The sequence below is a fragment of the Ornithorhynchus anatinus genome, chromosome 10, assembly GCF_004115215.2.
Source record: "Ornithorhynchus anatinus isolate Pmale09 chromosome 10, mOrnAna1.pri.v4, whole genome shotgun sequence".
NCBI lineage: Eukaryota > Metazoa > Chordata > Mammalia > Monotremata > Ornithorhynchidae > Ornithorhynchus > Ornithorhynchus anatinus.
This window is the reverse complement of record NC_041737.1, coordinates 18,954,268-18,968,787: the sequence shown is the minus strand read 5'-3', so window position 1 is coordinate 18,968,787 and position 14,520 is coordinate 18,954,268. Positions and strand designations below refer to the sequence as shown.

The 14,520-nt window shown below is 39.4% G+C and overlaps 1 protein-coding gene across 10 annotated transcripts in view; it reads left to right on the top strand.

Annotated features, from left to right (window-relative positions):
- Nucleotides 1–14,520, top strand: part of MBNL2 (muscleblind like splicing regulator 2) — a 140,393-nt gene that overhangs the window by 103,607 nt on the left and 22,266 nt on the right. For 4 of the 10 annotated variants that reach the window (XM_007667984.3, XM_007667976.3, XM_029073568.2 and 1 more), the window contains 3 exons: nucleotides 2,886–2,939; nucleotides 3,567–3,720; nucleotides 8,497–8,532. In XM_007667984.3, the coding sequence (XP_007666174.1) occupies nucleotides 2,886–2,939; nucleotides 3,567–3,720; nucleotides 8,497–8,532 (244 nt within the window). Of the gene's footprint in view, nucleotides 1–2,885; nucleotides 2,940–3,566; nucleotides 3,721–8,496; nucleotides 8,533–9,840; nucleotides 9,936–14,520 lie in introns of all 10 variants that reach the window. The other 6 variants (XM_007667978.3, XM_007667981.3, XM_007667982.3 and 3 more) reach the window with 6 other exon arrangements.

Genomic DNA, 14,520 nt, shown 5'->3' with positions numbered 1-14,520 from the left:
TGTAATAAGCCCTTGAGAGAGTACAGAACAACAGGGGTGGCAGTCACGTTCCCTGCCCCCAATGAGCTAACAGTCTAGAAGGATGTCATTATGAAGAGAAAGGAGGAGATGTGCAAATCCTTTCTTGCCTAATTTGGAAACTAAATGAATCCCACTAGCCTTATGGACAGCCTCGTATGTCTCCAAACTGCCTTGTATTACCAAGAGCTCAGTACAATGTTCTTCACACAGTAAGCATTCACTGATTATTCTCCTGCTGCTCTTCCTCTCCAAAAAAGCAACCAATTCCTTGTCCTCTGCCCTGGGCTCTCATCAAAGCAGTTTTTCATTCTCCAAATCACAGAAATAGTTCCCAGGTTTTTGGTTGGCCTTCCACAGGCTCCTTGGACAGGAGCAAATGCTAACTAACCATCCATACACAGTAATGTATGTCCTCCACTGGTGGTACCCCAAAACCTCTCACCCTCCTTCTGTCCGAGCAGCTGCCCTCTTAGTCCTTGCCGTCAGGTAATGTTGAGCCTCATAGGTGAAAAAAGATCTGCCATCCTTGCTCATCTCTAAAATGGACACTTTGAAGTTTTTTTTCCTCTGAAGACTTAAATGTCAAAAGACTGAGATACAACTTGGCCTGTTGAAAATAGTACAGGTCTGGGAGTCATAAAACCTGGGTTTTAATCTCTGCTCCACCACTTATCTGCTATGTGACCATGGATGAGTCAGTCAACTTCTCTGTTTTTCGATTTCCTCATTTATAAAGTGGGAATTAAATATGTGTTCTCCTTCCTTTCTTAAACTGAGCCTTACGTGGGATAGGGATTGTGTCCACCCTGAGTCTATCTACCCTAATGTTTAGTGGAGGACTTAGCCCATGGTAAGCATTTAACAGATTTCACAATTATCATTATTATTCTCCCTTTTATTGCACACTTCTGTGATTGCATCATGTAATAGATACAAGTGTCAAGTTTGATCCAAAAGACCTTTAAGTCTTTGGTCAGGTAAGCTGGTTTTCACTCAGAAGGGAGAACAGATATTTAATCTCTATTTTACAGATGAGGAAACTGAGCCACAAAGAAGTTAAGCAACTTACTCAAGGTCACCCAGCAGGGATTTGGCAGAGCTGGGATGAGAACCCAGGTCCCCTCACTCCCAGGCCCATGCTTTTTCTACCAGGCCATGCTGCTTCTCTTTAGCACATAACCAGGCAGTTAATTTCTATCACCTAGTTTTTCTGTGATGCCACCCTCTGACCTTAGCAGTTTGGTGTGATGTTAGCAACAGGGGATGTTCTGGGTTTCCAGGACAATCATATTTATTGAATGCTTATTGTATTCAAAGCACTGTAGTAACAGCTTGGGAGAGTACAATATAGCAATATAACAGAGTTGGTAGACAAGTTTCCTGTCCACAAGATTGCAGTGTAGAGTGGGGGACAAGACAAGCAGTCTCTCTCTTTCTCTCTCTCTCTTTCCTTCCTCCTCTCGCTCCCTTCCTCCTCTCTCTCCCTTCCTCCTCTCTCCCCTCTCTCCTCCCCCTCTGCTTATCTCCATTCCATGCTATTAAGTCAGGCCCCTGAGGATTGGCAGCCGACTGAGGAGATTCTTTTCACATTATTCTTCCATTAAATAGGAGTGGCTTAAACCCTTCATCCCACATGTTTTTGGGATCATAAACTTTTATTCCACATTTGAAGCCAAAGATAGGACCAACCAAATCATGCTATCTTACATGAACTTCAGGGATTTACCTATTGTGCTAAGCAAAAACTTTCTTTTGTTTTCTGGCTGTTATGGGGTACCGTTTTTTCACAACAGTCATCATGCTATATTAATCTTTTACAAAAACCAGGGGGGAAAATTAGCTAAATTTTCTGATGTTTTCTAATAAAGCCAACCTCTTTTGTATTCCTCTAGGCAGACAGGAAAAAGTATGATTACAAATTAAATGTATTCCATTGACTTTTAACAATTTGTGCCATTTATGCAATTTGTGCGATTTTTAGCCATGATTCCTATTCTCACAATGAATTCCTTATTCTTAAATGTCATTCAGTAATCATTCCTAAAAAATTGGCATAGATTTACCTGAATAGAGATAACTTTGAAATTCTGAAAAATGGGTACATGGTAAAGAAAAATGTGCTGTTTTCTCAGTATAATGCGGTAAGTTAAGAGATCATCCAAGCCACTATTACAACTGGAGTGCAAAATATGGACTTGGTGATAAATTAGTGGTTAGGTATTGGGAAAAACGTAAAACACAAAAGTGGAATCCAAAACCTACGTAAAAGTAAACTCTTATCTATCTGAATCCTTCATGAAAAAGTGGTGGGGGGGGATCAGGGCAAGCTGGACAATCGTCTCAAATCTCATCTTCTCTTTGTCTCCTTAGAGATGGGATAAGTGAAATAGAAATATTCACACTTCCATAATTAGGGCTTTACTAGATTTTAGTTTTGCTAATGGATAACTAATTTATCAGAAGTCCTGAGTCAACCCTTTAACCCTTACGATTTTTGCATTTCTGTGAAGCAAGATAGAAATGCTTAATAGTGTGTGCAAGCTGCTATTTGAACTTTCCTGAATTTCAACCATCTATATCTTACTCTCTTATATGCTTTTTTAACTAAGGTATAGTAGATGCGTTTTTGCTTCTATACTAATTCAAGGTGTAATATTCATTTTTTAGAGAACATTTTTGTTGTTGTGCATGCCTAGTGTTTTGTATGTTGTATATTGCATTCAGAATATTTTTTTCCTTCTCACCTATCCACAATGCAATGCCGTTCCCATGATGCACCTCTGCTTGCTGTTATACCTGTATGTTAATTCGCTTGAATCCCATTGGCCCACTGCCATCATGTGCTCGCTGCCTGTTATTAAAAGACTCAGTCGACTGCCAAAGCAATGAAGCGACCTCTCGAAGCAGCTGTAGACCTGGTACTTTGACCTTTCACCTTTCGCTTTGCATGTAGCTTTATGAGAGAACCAACTAATGAGATTTGTATTGCTTTTTTTAACATCAGTTGAAAACAGTCATTTCTTACGATTAATTCATATTTAAAAGCGAATAAGTATTTAGCCATCTCATTTTCATAAGTGATAAGGGTGAAAACTCATTGATTTCTTAACACGTTACTACCTTTTCAACCCATCTGAAGCAAATGCCAATAGTTTCATGAAGAAAGCGCTTAATTTAAGCTTTAACTTTTAAACACAGAAAACTACCTTTAGTTACAAAGAGTACTAGGTATTAATCCTACAACTGTCACATTTTCCCCTAGAACATTTTAAATAATTTTTAAAGTAGGTGCCATTTCTGTTGCTTAAAAGTTTTGTTTTTTCTTCTCCATAGTTGCGGTGCTACAGTTTTAGGTTAAGAAAATCATGCTTTTGCTCTCAATAACAAAATCTCACTCATTTCACATTGCTATTGTTTGAATTAAAGTGCATGGCAAGGCATCTTTTAGCCGTTCTTTTTTAAAGTACACGGCGGTATTTGATCTGTGTGTGAATTACAGTATTTGTTTTCTCTTCCACAAGTCTTATTAAATTACTCGTTTATAGGCTTTTCCTCCTGGGGCTCTTCACCCTTTACCAAAGAGACAAGCACTTGAAAAAGGCAGTGGGGCCAGTGCGGTTTTTAATCCCAGTGTCTTACACTATCAACAGGCTTTAGCCAGTGCCCAGTTGCAGCAACATGCTGCCTTTATTCCAACAGGTAAGTGAACGCCTCTATTTTTAACTGTTATGTTTATTTGGTTCTTGTATAATTGCTGTTTTCATGTCTTTAAGTTATGTAGTGGCATTTACTCGTCTTTCAAAGAGTCAATTTCATAGCACCAAGAGTTACTTGCGGAACTCTAGAAATTCCACCCGAAGAACTAGAGGATCTTAATTTAAGACTTGGAATAGAATTAAAATTGTTTCAAGTCTTGAGAAGCTAATTTTAAAAATATGGTCCAGCATTTCATACAATTGCTTTATGTGGAAAGGGGCTTCTTATGGGTAACAATTCCTAATACCTCCAAATTTACAGTTGGGGCTTAACAGGGCTCATGCAGTTGATCACAGGAAGAATTTGTAAGTTGGTCTTTCTTCGTGAAACACTGATAAGTCCAAGGTGTTTTAGGTAAATCTGTCTACCATCCTCTCTTTTGGGATCCATCTCCACTGCCATGGAGATAAAACATATGTATTCTCAAGTTCTTGCAGACAGTCTTGAGTTTTTGAATTTATCCAGCAGTGGTATTTATTCAGTGCTTACTGTATGTAGAGCACTGTACTAAGCACTTGGGAGAGTACAACACCAAAGGCTAGGTAGACATGATCCTTGCCCACAAAGATCCTACAGACTAGAGAAGGAAAAAAAAAAAGACTAATTTAAATGAACAGCTCATTTTCCAAAAAGGAAATGTCCCACAAAATGTGTGCCTTTCCGAATAAATGCCGTTCAGTGCTTCAGTTAATATCTTTCCACACTATGTGCAGTAATCTACTAACAGTTAACCCCAGAGGACGTTTTGAACCTGTTTTTATGTGGTGCCTTTGTATTAAATTTATTCTTTATTTTGACAAGCATATATATTCAGTAGTCTACAAGTTGTTGACTTCTAACTTTTGTCAAGTTTTAAGATGGATAGGAATTCTACTAGGGGCAGGAGTTTCAGAGCTTTGCTTTCTTGTAGCAGCAGTATGCACTGACAATTTATGATAGTTCCAGTTCTAGGACTACCAGGGCTCACTTTTGGTAAAAAGTGATATTTCTGGGTCTCTGGTGCCACTCCCAGTTTAGATCTCCCACTGAGGAGACTTGTGCCTCAGTCATGTGGCCCTGCAGAGTGACTGAAGCAGCTCCCTCTGGGAGCCTGGCACATGCCAAGCTCACTTGCCCCTTTTTCCTACTCTGCCCTATCCTTCCCTCCCCCAGTGCATTTTGTCCCCATGGCCAATTTTAAGTTACCAGTTTATAGTGAAAGAAAGGAAAAAGAAAAATAGGACACCAGCATGAGTACTGCACATTGCAATTATTGCAAAAGGCTTTTAAGAATGAAACCTGTCCTTTGTGATAGAACTTCTCCAAGTTTTGACAGAACTTGGAGAAGCACCTCAATGGAAAGAGCATGGCCCTAGGAATAGAGGACCTGACTTCTAATCCCAGTTCTGCCACTTGTCTGCTGTGTGACCTTGGGCAAGTCACTTAACTTCTCTGTGCCTTAGTTACCTCATCTGTAAAATGGGGAGTAAACTGTCAGTCCCACATTGGACATTGACTGTGCATAACCTGGTTAACTTGTACCTATCCCAGTTCTTAATACAGTGCCTGGCACATGGTAAGTGTTTAACACACAACATTAAAAAAAAAAGCATCAAAAATTCACAGTTAGCACTACCTAGGTTTTATTCTCTAGCAGTTATGTAAGAACTTAACAGCCCCCTCATAAAGGACTAGAGTATATGTAATCATTCCAGAGGCGTTGATAGGAAATTTATTCAAATATTATCCAATCAAGAACACACATTTTTTTCTATTACATGCAATTCCTTATCAAGGAATATTCACTGCAAGTCCAGTTCAATAATTAAGGAACCATAGATTATATTAGCTACTGTGGCTGTGTACGTCTGCCCTCTATTGGATTCATTTGAAATTGTTCAAGTGTGTCTGGAAGCCCTGTATTTCTACTTCTATTGACATGTTTTTGGAGGAGACGGAGTGAATTTTAAAGTACTTATGATGATGAACTCTCAGATGGCCCCAGTTATATTAGGAGCGCACTGACAGTAGTATTATAAAGAGCAGAATCTGAAAGAATGTAAAATGAAAAAACTGGGGTGACCTGTCAAACCAACGATTACAAAATTAGCTCTTAGTTTGAAATATTACCATATTTCCTAAACTTTAAAAAATGTTTTCATACCTTTTCCATGCATGTTTTGAAAGAAAATTTGTAAGCTTTTATTGAAAGTAGACTAATAAAAACCTTTCTGCGTTTTTAAACCTTTGCTAACACATAGGGCGTGTTTCATGTCAGTTCGCTTCAGATTTACTTTTATCTGTGTAAACCGTATTCCCCCAAATAATTCTAGAAACCATCCAAAGCAAATAAAATGATTTCATCCTCAATTTTTAATATTCGATGCCCTTGAGCTTCAAGCTATCAATATTGTGTTATTCTACAAATGTTATTTGTTTCAAGGACTTTTAGCCACAGTGACGTTCTGCGCAGGATTTTTCTTTACTAAAACAGTATTCGGTTTAACTCTGATTTGGAAAATATTGCAGTTTGAGGCAATGTGAGTTTTGTGTTTGATTCTTGAAGGCTTCATGCAGGCACCACCTCCATATAGTGCTTGGCACATAGTAAGTGCTTAACAAATGCCATTATTATTATTATTGTTATTTATTATTATTATCATTAGTCAGAATTTGAGATTTTTTCAAGCAAGTGCAGGCAGCATTCATTTGGAATGGCACATTGGGAGTGGGTAGGGTTTTTCCTGGAATTCTGTGTTAGGCAAAGACAAAATACCTGGAACTACAAAAATAACATAATCTGAATAATTGGCATTTGCTCGTCAAGTGGATTTGGGGAGAGTACATAGTACTTTGGTACTATGGTACATAGTAAATGCTTAAAAAATACCATAAAAGATAAACAAAGGACCTGAAAGTTGGTGTTCTTCTGGATACACTGGGGAAAGCCATATCGTTTCTTTTTTTTTTTTTAATGGTATGTGTTAGGTGCTCACTATGTGCCAGGCGCTGTACTACGTGCTGGGGTAGATGCAAGCTAATCAGGTTGGACACAGTCCATGTCCCATGTGGGATTCACAGTCTTAATATCCATTTTACATATGTGGTAACTAAGGCATAGCAAAGTTAGGCATCTGGCCCAAAGTCACACAGCAGACAAGTGGGAGAGACTGGTTAAGAACCCAGGCCCTCTGATGCCCAGGCCCATGCTCTTTCCCCTAAGCCACACTGCTTCAAGTTGTGAACCATATGCTTTGAACATCACTGAAATCCTAAGAGACATTTGTCCTGGATGACTGTGCTCCTGAGGCAGACCCCACAAAGAAGATGCAGATGATTATGAATCATTCTGAAAAGGCAGCAAAGAGATAGGTATCACAATAAGTCTGAAGAGGCCTTGAATAATGTAGTACAAGCATTTGGAGAATTCCCTGCCTCCAGTTCTCTAAATGCAAACAAGGTGTTGACAATCCTTTAGATTTTAAGCTCCTCCACAAGGTTTTTAAGATCCTCTACTGGAGTGCAAGATCCCTGAGTGCAGAGACTATTACTACCAAATTAAATCTATTGTATCCTACCAAGTGCTTAGGGCAATGCTCTGCACACAGTAAGCACTCAGTAAATATCATCCATGGACTGTCTTATTGACAGAAGAATCATTCAACAGAGATTAATTGCTGGTGGCTAACAGGAGACAATCTCATAACAAATAAGAGACATTTAGTTAGGGCTTTAAAAGTTCACCCTCTCTGTTCTTGAAGAGAGAGAGCTGGTAGATCATTCTATGTTTGACACTCTTTAAGTAACCCTGAATATGGCAGTTGAGGGACATGGAGGAGAAGCGCTGGGAGCCTTAAAGTTCATCTCCATTCTATTCTCACATTTGCCAGATACATGCAATTTTATTTTTTCTAGGTGTTCACATTTAGATCATCTTGTGAGGGAAAAATGCTATTTCCAAACTTGGTGCCACCTCAATCCCAATTTCTAGTGCAGAGCTGCTGCTTTGGGAAATTGGGAGTGGAACTGGGCTTCTGAGTGCCAAGACCAGGTTGTCATCACCACAAGAGCAGTAGGACATGTGGAAAAGGAAGTGGGAATCATAGACCACCCCTCATCTATTCATGGAATTTAAACCTGAGTTTGGGAACATAAGAGATCTTATAGATTTTCCCAGTGCTGGCAGCCATGTAGAATTGGAAAATTGCTCAGTGAAAAATGGCAGTCGAAACATAGGAAGTTAGTTCAGTCTACTAGTTAGAACATTGGCCTAGAGTCAGGGATGGGGATTCTTTTTCTACCTTCATCAAGAATTTGTCCCACGTCTGATTCTATACCGGCCATTTGGCCTGTAGACCCTCAGTTTTTTCATTCGTGAAATGCTTCTTACTACTTTAAATGGATGGATGTCTTAGCAAAGATGTCGAACCCCTTGAAAGAAGACAAAGAATAATTATATAAAATGCTATTATTTTTGAATGCATTTTCAATTTTTAAAATAAATTATGTATGACTTGCATAGGTCAACGAGATTTCATGGACTAATTTTCATGTCAAAGCTTTTGAAATAATGTAGATACATTTAGGCCATATGAACTGTGAATAATCTTCAAATAGTATGTCTAACCGCTACTATTTTCTGGTTGTGGTTGAATTTCAATTTGAATGTTAACTCTAAGCAGCTAACCTGTTTCTTTCCCTTTATTCACTTCTTTCCACCTACCATTTCATGACATGCAGGGTCAGTATTGTGCATGACACCCGCTACCAGTATTGGTAGGTTCCAACCTTCTTTATTTATATTTTATATTCTGTATATTATGCTCCGTTGCTGAAAACCTGCCTCAGACATCTTGTGTATTTCTTAGAAAATTGCCAGGACTAAAAACTTATTTAGTTATGTGAAGTTTTTATATTTATTACATATTTGGGTATGACTAAGACAGTCACTCTGTTGTAACAGAAAATCATGAATTGAAGTCTGCATTTCAGTGAACACTATTTTTTTTTTTTTGGTATAGTTATATATGGTCAAGCGTCCTTAAAAAAAAATATTACTGTTTTGGAAAAGCAGGCTAATTTCATCAGTGTTTTAAACTTTCATAGTGGTGTGCATATATCTCTTCTCTGCTATATGTTAGAGTTATCAGAGTTTCCCAGAAGTCTTTATTTTCATCCCTCAAACTGAAACTATTTTTGAAAGTGTCTGACTACCTTTATTATTATTGTTATTATTAAAAAATGTAGCAATACAGAGTGAGTTTTGTTGTGCCGTATTTTCAAAAAGTAATAGATACATAGAACCAGAAATCATCAAATCATTGCAATCTCAGAATACATTTTAAAACTGAACCAACGTTAACCCCAACACAATATGTTTTGTTGTCTTATAGCAAATTATCTTAGTACTTGTATTCAAGGATTTTTTACTCTGCTGATTTAAGGCCCATAGAAGAAAGTAGTCTACACTTATTACTCTTTAAACAAACTACTCATATGGAAACATGAATTCATGACTTTACCCCATCAGCCTAATCGATGTTTCATTTCTAAAATGAGATGGCAAAAATGCATCTAGGAAGCGAAATGGTGAATGGAAGTTAAAATTTCAATTTGAACAGATTGATTTTTTTTAAAATGGCACCTTCCCAATTAAACCTACAGTTAAACCATTTCTGTTTTTACAGATTGGCAAAAGATTATACTTACGTTACATTTATTTTATTGAAAGTAAAAGGTGATTTTAAAGACTGACCCATTACTACCGGGAAAATAAGAAATGAGTTGGAAAAATCCATAGTTAGGGCCGAGATTATCAATGCACCCCTAATTTAATCTGCTTTCGCTTTTCTGGGAATCGCTGATGATGTTTTTAAACTTCCTTTAATTGTTCTTGTAATAAGCTATTTTCCTTTTTTTTATTTCTCTCCCATGCTTCCTTGCTTTGCCTTGTGATTGCATGCCATCTGCTGGTTTAACCCTTGATGGCTTGCTGCCCTGATATTCACCATGCCAAAATGCCACTTCTATTACCATAATGCTACACCCTCCTGTTCATTGCTTCCATGGTACCCCTCCTGAAAGTACCCATGATGCACAGCGCTACGTCCGCCACTGTCTCTGCAGCAACAACTCCTGCAACAAGTGTCCCCTTCGCCGCAACAGCTACAGCCAATCAGGTTTGCTCCTTTTAAAGCTTTTTTTTCCCACGAATCCCAAACTCTAAATGAGTGCTGATACTTAAAAAAAAAAAAATTCTCGGAAAGAATTTTTTTTTCACGTGTATTCATCAAATTTTATTTTGTTTATTAGTTTTTAGCGAGCATTTATGGCCAGGTTGCACTTATTTAGAGTTAACATTTACGGCAAATAATAATGTAGCTATGTTTTGTGTTGCACTGTTTGTATTCATAGCTAATCTCGTGTGATTAACCTGAGAGACTCAGTTTCACCATGGTAGAGCATTGCCTACCCAGAGAGTGTGAATTCCCATCACATAAAGTGAAAAAACATACTGAGGACTGGGTCAAACTGGTATGATGTATAGATTATTTTAACACTGACAAAGTGAAGTGGAGAAGTGAGGAGATTATTTCAACTATTCACACCCTATGACCTGCTATTGAGGAAAAAGAATTTTGGGGAACCTAAATGATCTATAGTGACAGTCTTCAGTGATTGAATTTAATCACTCAATCATATTTATTGAGCACTTACTGTGTGCAGAACACTGTACTAAGTGCTTGGGACAGGACAGTATAACAGAGTTGGTAGACACATTCCATGCCCACAATGAGCTCACAGTCTAGAGGGGGATTAGACATTAATGTAAATGAGTGAATTATGGATATGGTGCACTGGGCCTGGGAGGTGGTGAATAAAGGGAGCAAATCAGGGTGATGCAAAAGGGAGTGGGAGAAGAAGAAATGAAAGCTTAGTCAGGGAAGGTCTCTTGGAGGAGGTGTGCTTTCAATAAGGCTTTGAAGGTGGGGAGAATAATCATCTGTAGGAGATAAAGAAGGAGAGCTTTCCAATCCAGAGACGGGACATGGGCGAGGGGTCAGTGGCGAGATAGGTGAGTTTGAGGTACAGTGAGTAGGTTGGCATCAGAGGAACAAAATGTGCAGGCAAAGTTTAGGAGAACAGAGAGGTGAGGAAGGAAGGAGCAAGATGACTGAGTGCTTTGAAGACGATGATAAGGAGTTTCTGTTTGATGCTATGGTGGATAGGCATCCACTGGAGGTTTTTGAGGAGTGGAAAATATGGACTGAACATGTCTGTAAAAAAATGATCTGGGCAGCAGAGTGAAACATGGACTGGATTTACCAGATTGTCTCTCTATTTGACTTTGTCTTGTGACTCAATTTTCCTCAATCTCCCATCCTCTGACAGGGAAGGTGGTTTCTCAAATCTCCATTCTAGGTTCTCTTCTATTCTCTATACACACCCACTCCCTTGGAGAACTCATTCCCTCCCCTAGCTTCAGCTACCATCTCTATGGGGATGATTCCCAAATCTTTATCTCCTACCCTGGCCTTTCTCCTTCTCTGAAATCTCTCATTTCCTCCTGCCATCTCTACCTCACACTTAACATGTCCAAAACTGGGAAAAAAGAGCTCGAAAGGGAAAATAGAGGGGCATGGGGTGACTCACTGAGGTGCCATCTTTATCCTCTACCAGACCTTCCCTTCTCACAGGGTATCTGCTACCATCTTTCTCTTCTTTTACGAACACCAGGCTGGGCAGAACTGGACTTTCTTGAGTCGAAACTCTCAGGAGCAGCCAACAGAACCAGTTTTAGTAGTTTCAAATAGCAAGGACAAGAGCAACCAGAAGTATCGAGTAAAAAGTCCTGCCACCATCTAAACCAGGCAATATAAGCACAGTCAAACTGTCACTCAACACAATCGGAAACACTTCTTAACCCAGTTGGTGGGAATGCTCACGGAATTCATCCCCTCAGGAAATTGTTGACAAAGAAAATATCAGCAGGTTCAAGGAGTGTTTGGATAAATTCATGTCAGGTGGTGCATAATGTGAAACTGGAAGAAAAGTTAGGGATGTTATATGGTATTGATTAGGGTAGAGTTCTAGGAGGCAGCCATTACATTTTTCCTCCAAATGCCCTGGGTCACTGTCAGAAATGGATTACTAGGCTAGATGCTCATTAGAGTCCTCTCAGGTGACCCAAATTGGGACTGCTTTGCATTGTAACCATAAACAGGGTTTACAATCAGCCATCCTGTATTTAAGACTACTACAAGTACCACAAGAACTCCATCCACTCTTTACCTGGGGGTTCCTTGGAGGACCCGGTGACCAGGACTGTACCAAGCTCCCAAATAAGATAGTGATCAAAATCGGCATTTAATTAATAATACAGGAAGTCACAAAAAAAATAATAAAGTCAAAATTTCAAAGGTCACATTTGAAGCCAGTGAGGTTTAAGACTTTCAGAACCAAAGGATTGAATAATGTACTTGAATAACAGAAGGCAGATGCCATGTGCTGGCCTAAGAGCTCTGTGGGAGAAAAGCACAGATGTAGAGTTTAGTCTTACATAGTCCCAAATTAGGATAAGGACCAAATTGCCCCCTCTAGCTTCCTTTTTCACCTTGTGTAGTTTACATAGAAAGGAGTGCATTTAGTGAATGAAGATCTTCTGGTTGCATTTTAGAGAAGCAGGCAGGCAAAAACTCACAGTTAACAGGAAGCTCCCAATTCTCTTGACTTCCCTTTTCCCTGACCCCAGGGTAAATCAGCCCTGCCCTCCAGAGGGGAGAATCTCTCCCCCTATTGTCAGAGAGGTCAGCCCTATGTCCTGAATGTTCCAACGAATTCTGGGACATACCAGAATGTTCAGTTCTTGTGGGGAGATCATATGCTTCTCCTGGGAGTGACAGTAATGATGGTATTTGTAAGTGCTTATTATGTGCCAGGCACTGTAAGGAGCTGACTGCCTGCTTATGTTCTAAAAAAGAAGCAACATGGCCTAGAGGGGAAAAGCATGGGTTTTGGAGTCAGAGGCCCTGATTCCATCTCCACCACTTGTCTGCTATGTGAACATGGGCAAGTCACCTAACTTCTCTGTGCCTCAGTTCCCTCATCTGTAAAATGGGGATTAAGAATACAAGCCTCATGTGGGACATGGACTGTCACCTACCTGATTAGCTTGTATCTAATGCTTGTATCAGTGCTTGGCACATAGTAAATGCTCATCAAAATATAATTAAAAAAAAATATATATTTGAGAAGCATTCAGTCAACTGTATTTATTGAGCATTTACTGTGTGCAGAACACTGTACTAAGCGCTTAGAAAGTACCATTCGGCCACAGATAGAGACAATCCCTACCCAACAACGGACTCATAGTCTAGAAGCAGCGTGGCCTAGTAGGAAAGAGCATTGACCTGGGAATCAGGGGACCCTGCGTTCTAACCTCAGCTCTACCACTTATCTGCTGTGTGACTCTGGGCAAGTCACTTCTCTGTGCCTCAGTTCCTTCATCTGCAAAAGGAGGATTCTCTTGTCTCTCTCTCCTACTTAGATTGTGACCCCCACTTGGGACCTGATTATGTTGTATCTACCTCAGGGCTTAGTACTTGGCAAATAGTAAGCTCATAACAAATACCACAATTTTTATTATTATTAGCATTATTATTTACTATAATAGTGGTAGAGGAGACCAACCCTGCTATCAATTCTATTGCTCGCAATAGAATGGGAGAGACAATCGATTATTAGTCCATTGGACTGTGATTTTGCTGCCTCACAGGTGATCATTGACCTGATCTAGCAATGGCTTTGCTTATGATCATACGTTTGTATGTAGACTGTAAGCTTGTTGTGGCCAGGAAATGTGTCTGCTATGTTATGTTATGGAGAAGCAGCATGGCGTGGTGGCTAGAGCACGGACCTGGAAGTCAGAAGGTCATGGGTTCTGATCCTAGCTCTGCCACTGGACTGCTGTGTGACCTTTGGCAAGTCAGTTCACGTCTCTGGGCCTCAGTTACCTCGTCTGTAAAATGGAGATTGAGACTGTGAGCCCCACATGGGTCAGGACTGTGTCCAACTCGATTTGCTTGTATCTACCCCAGTGCTTAGTACAGTGCCTGGCACATAATAAGCACTTAACAAATACTATGATTATTATATTTTACTCTCCCAAGTGCTTAGTATAATGCTCTGCACACAGTAAGTGCTCAATAAATATGATTGAATGAATGACTATGTACTGTGCCTAACAGGCAATTTAACCCACTCATTTCTTGCAATCTTTAAAGGGTGGTTATGTAAAAAGCCATGTCAATTTAGTGACAGACTGAAAGAACTCATATCTTACAGGAGTCTGAAAACTGAATTACTGTTTCTTATAAACTAACTAGATGGCAGTGTCATCACACTAAATGAACCATGTTCATGCTGTTCTTAATATGCGGAGAAATATCACTTCCAGAATGTAAATCTTCCTGCTTCTGCTAGTACTGCCACTGGATTTTTGCATTTGATTGAATTTCAAGTTTTAAGTCTCTTTTTCATTTCTTAATGGTATTGGTTGTGTACTTATTATAGGCAGGCATTCTAATAAGCACTGGAGAAATGGGGAAGCACTGGAGAAATGGGGATAAGTGTGTGAGCTCCACGTGGGACAAGGACTGGGTCCAACCCGATGAACTTGCATCTACCCCAGTGCTTAGAACAGTGTTTGGCACATAGTAGCACTTAACAAGTACCATTATTGTCATAGTTATCATTATTAATAAT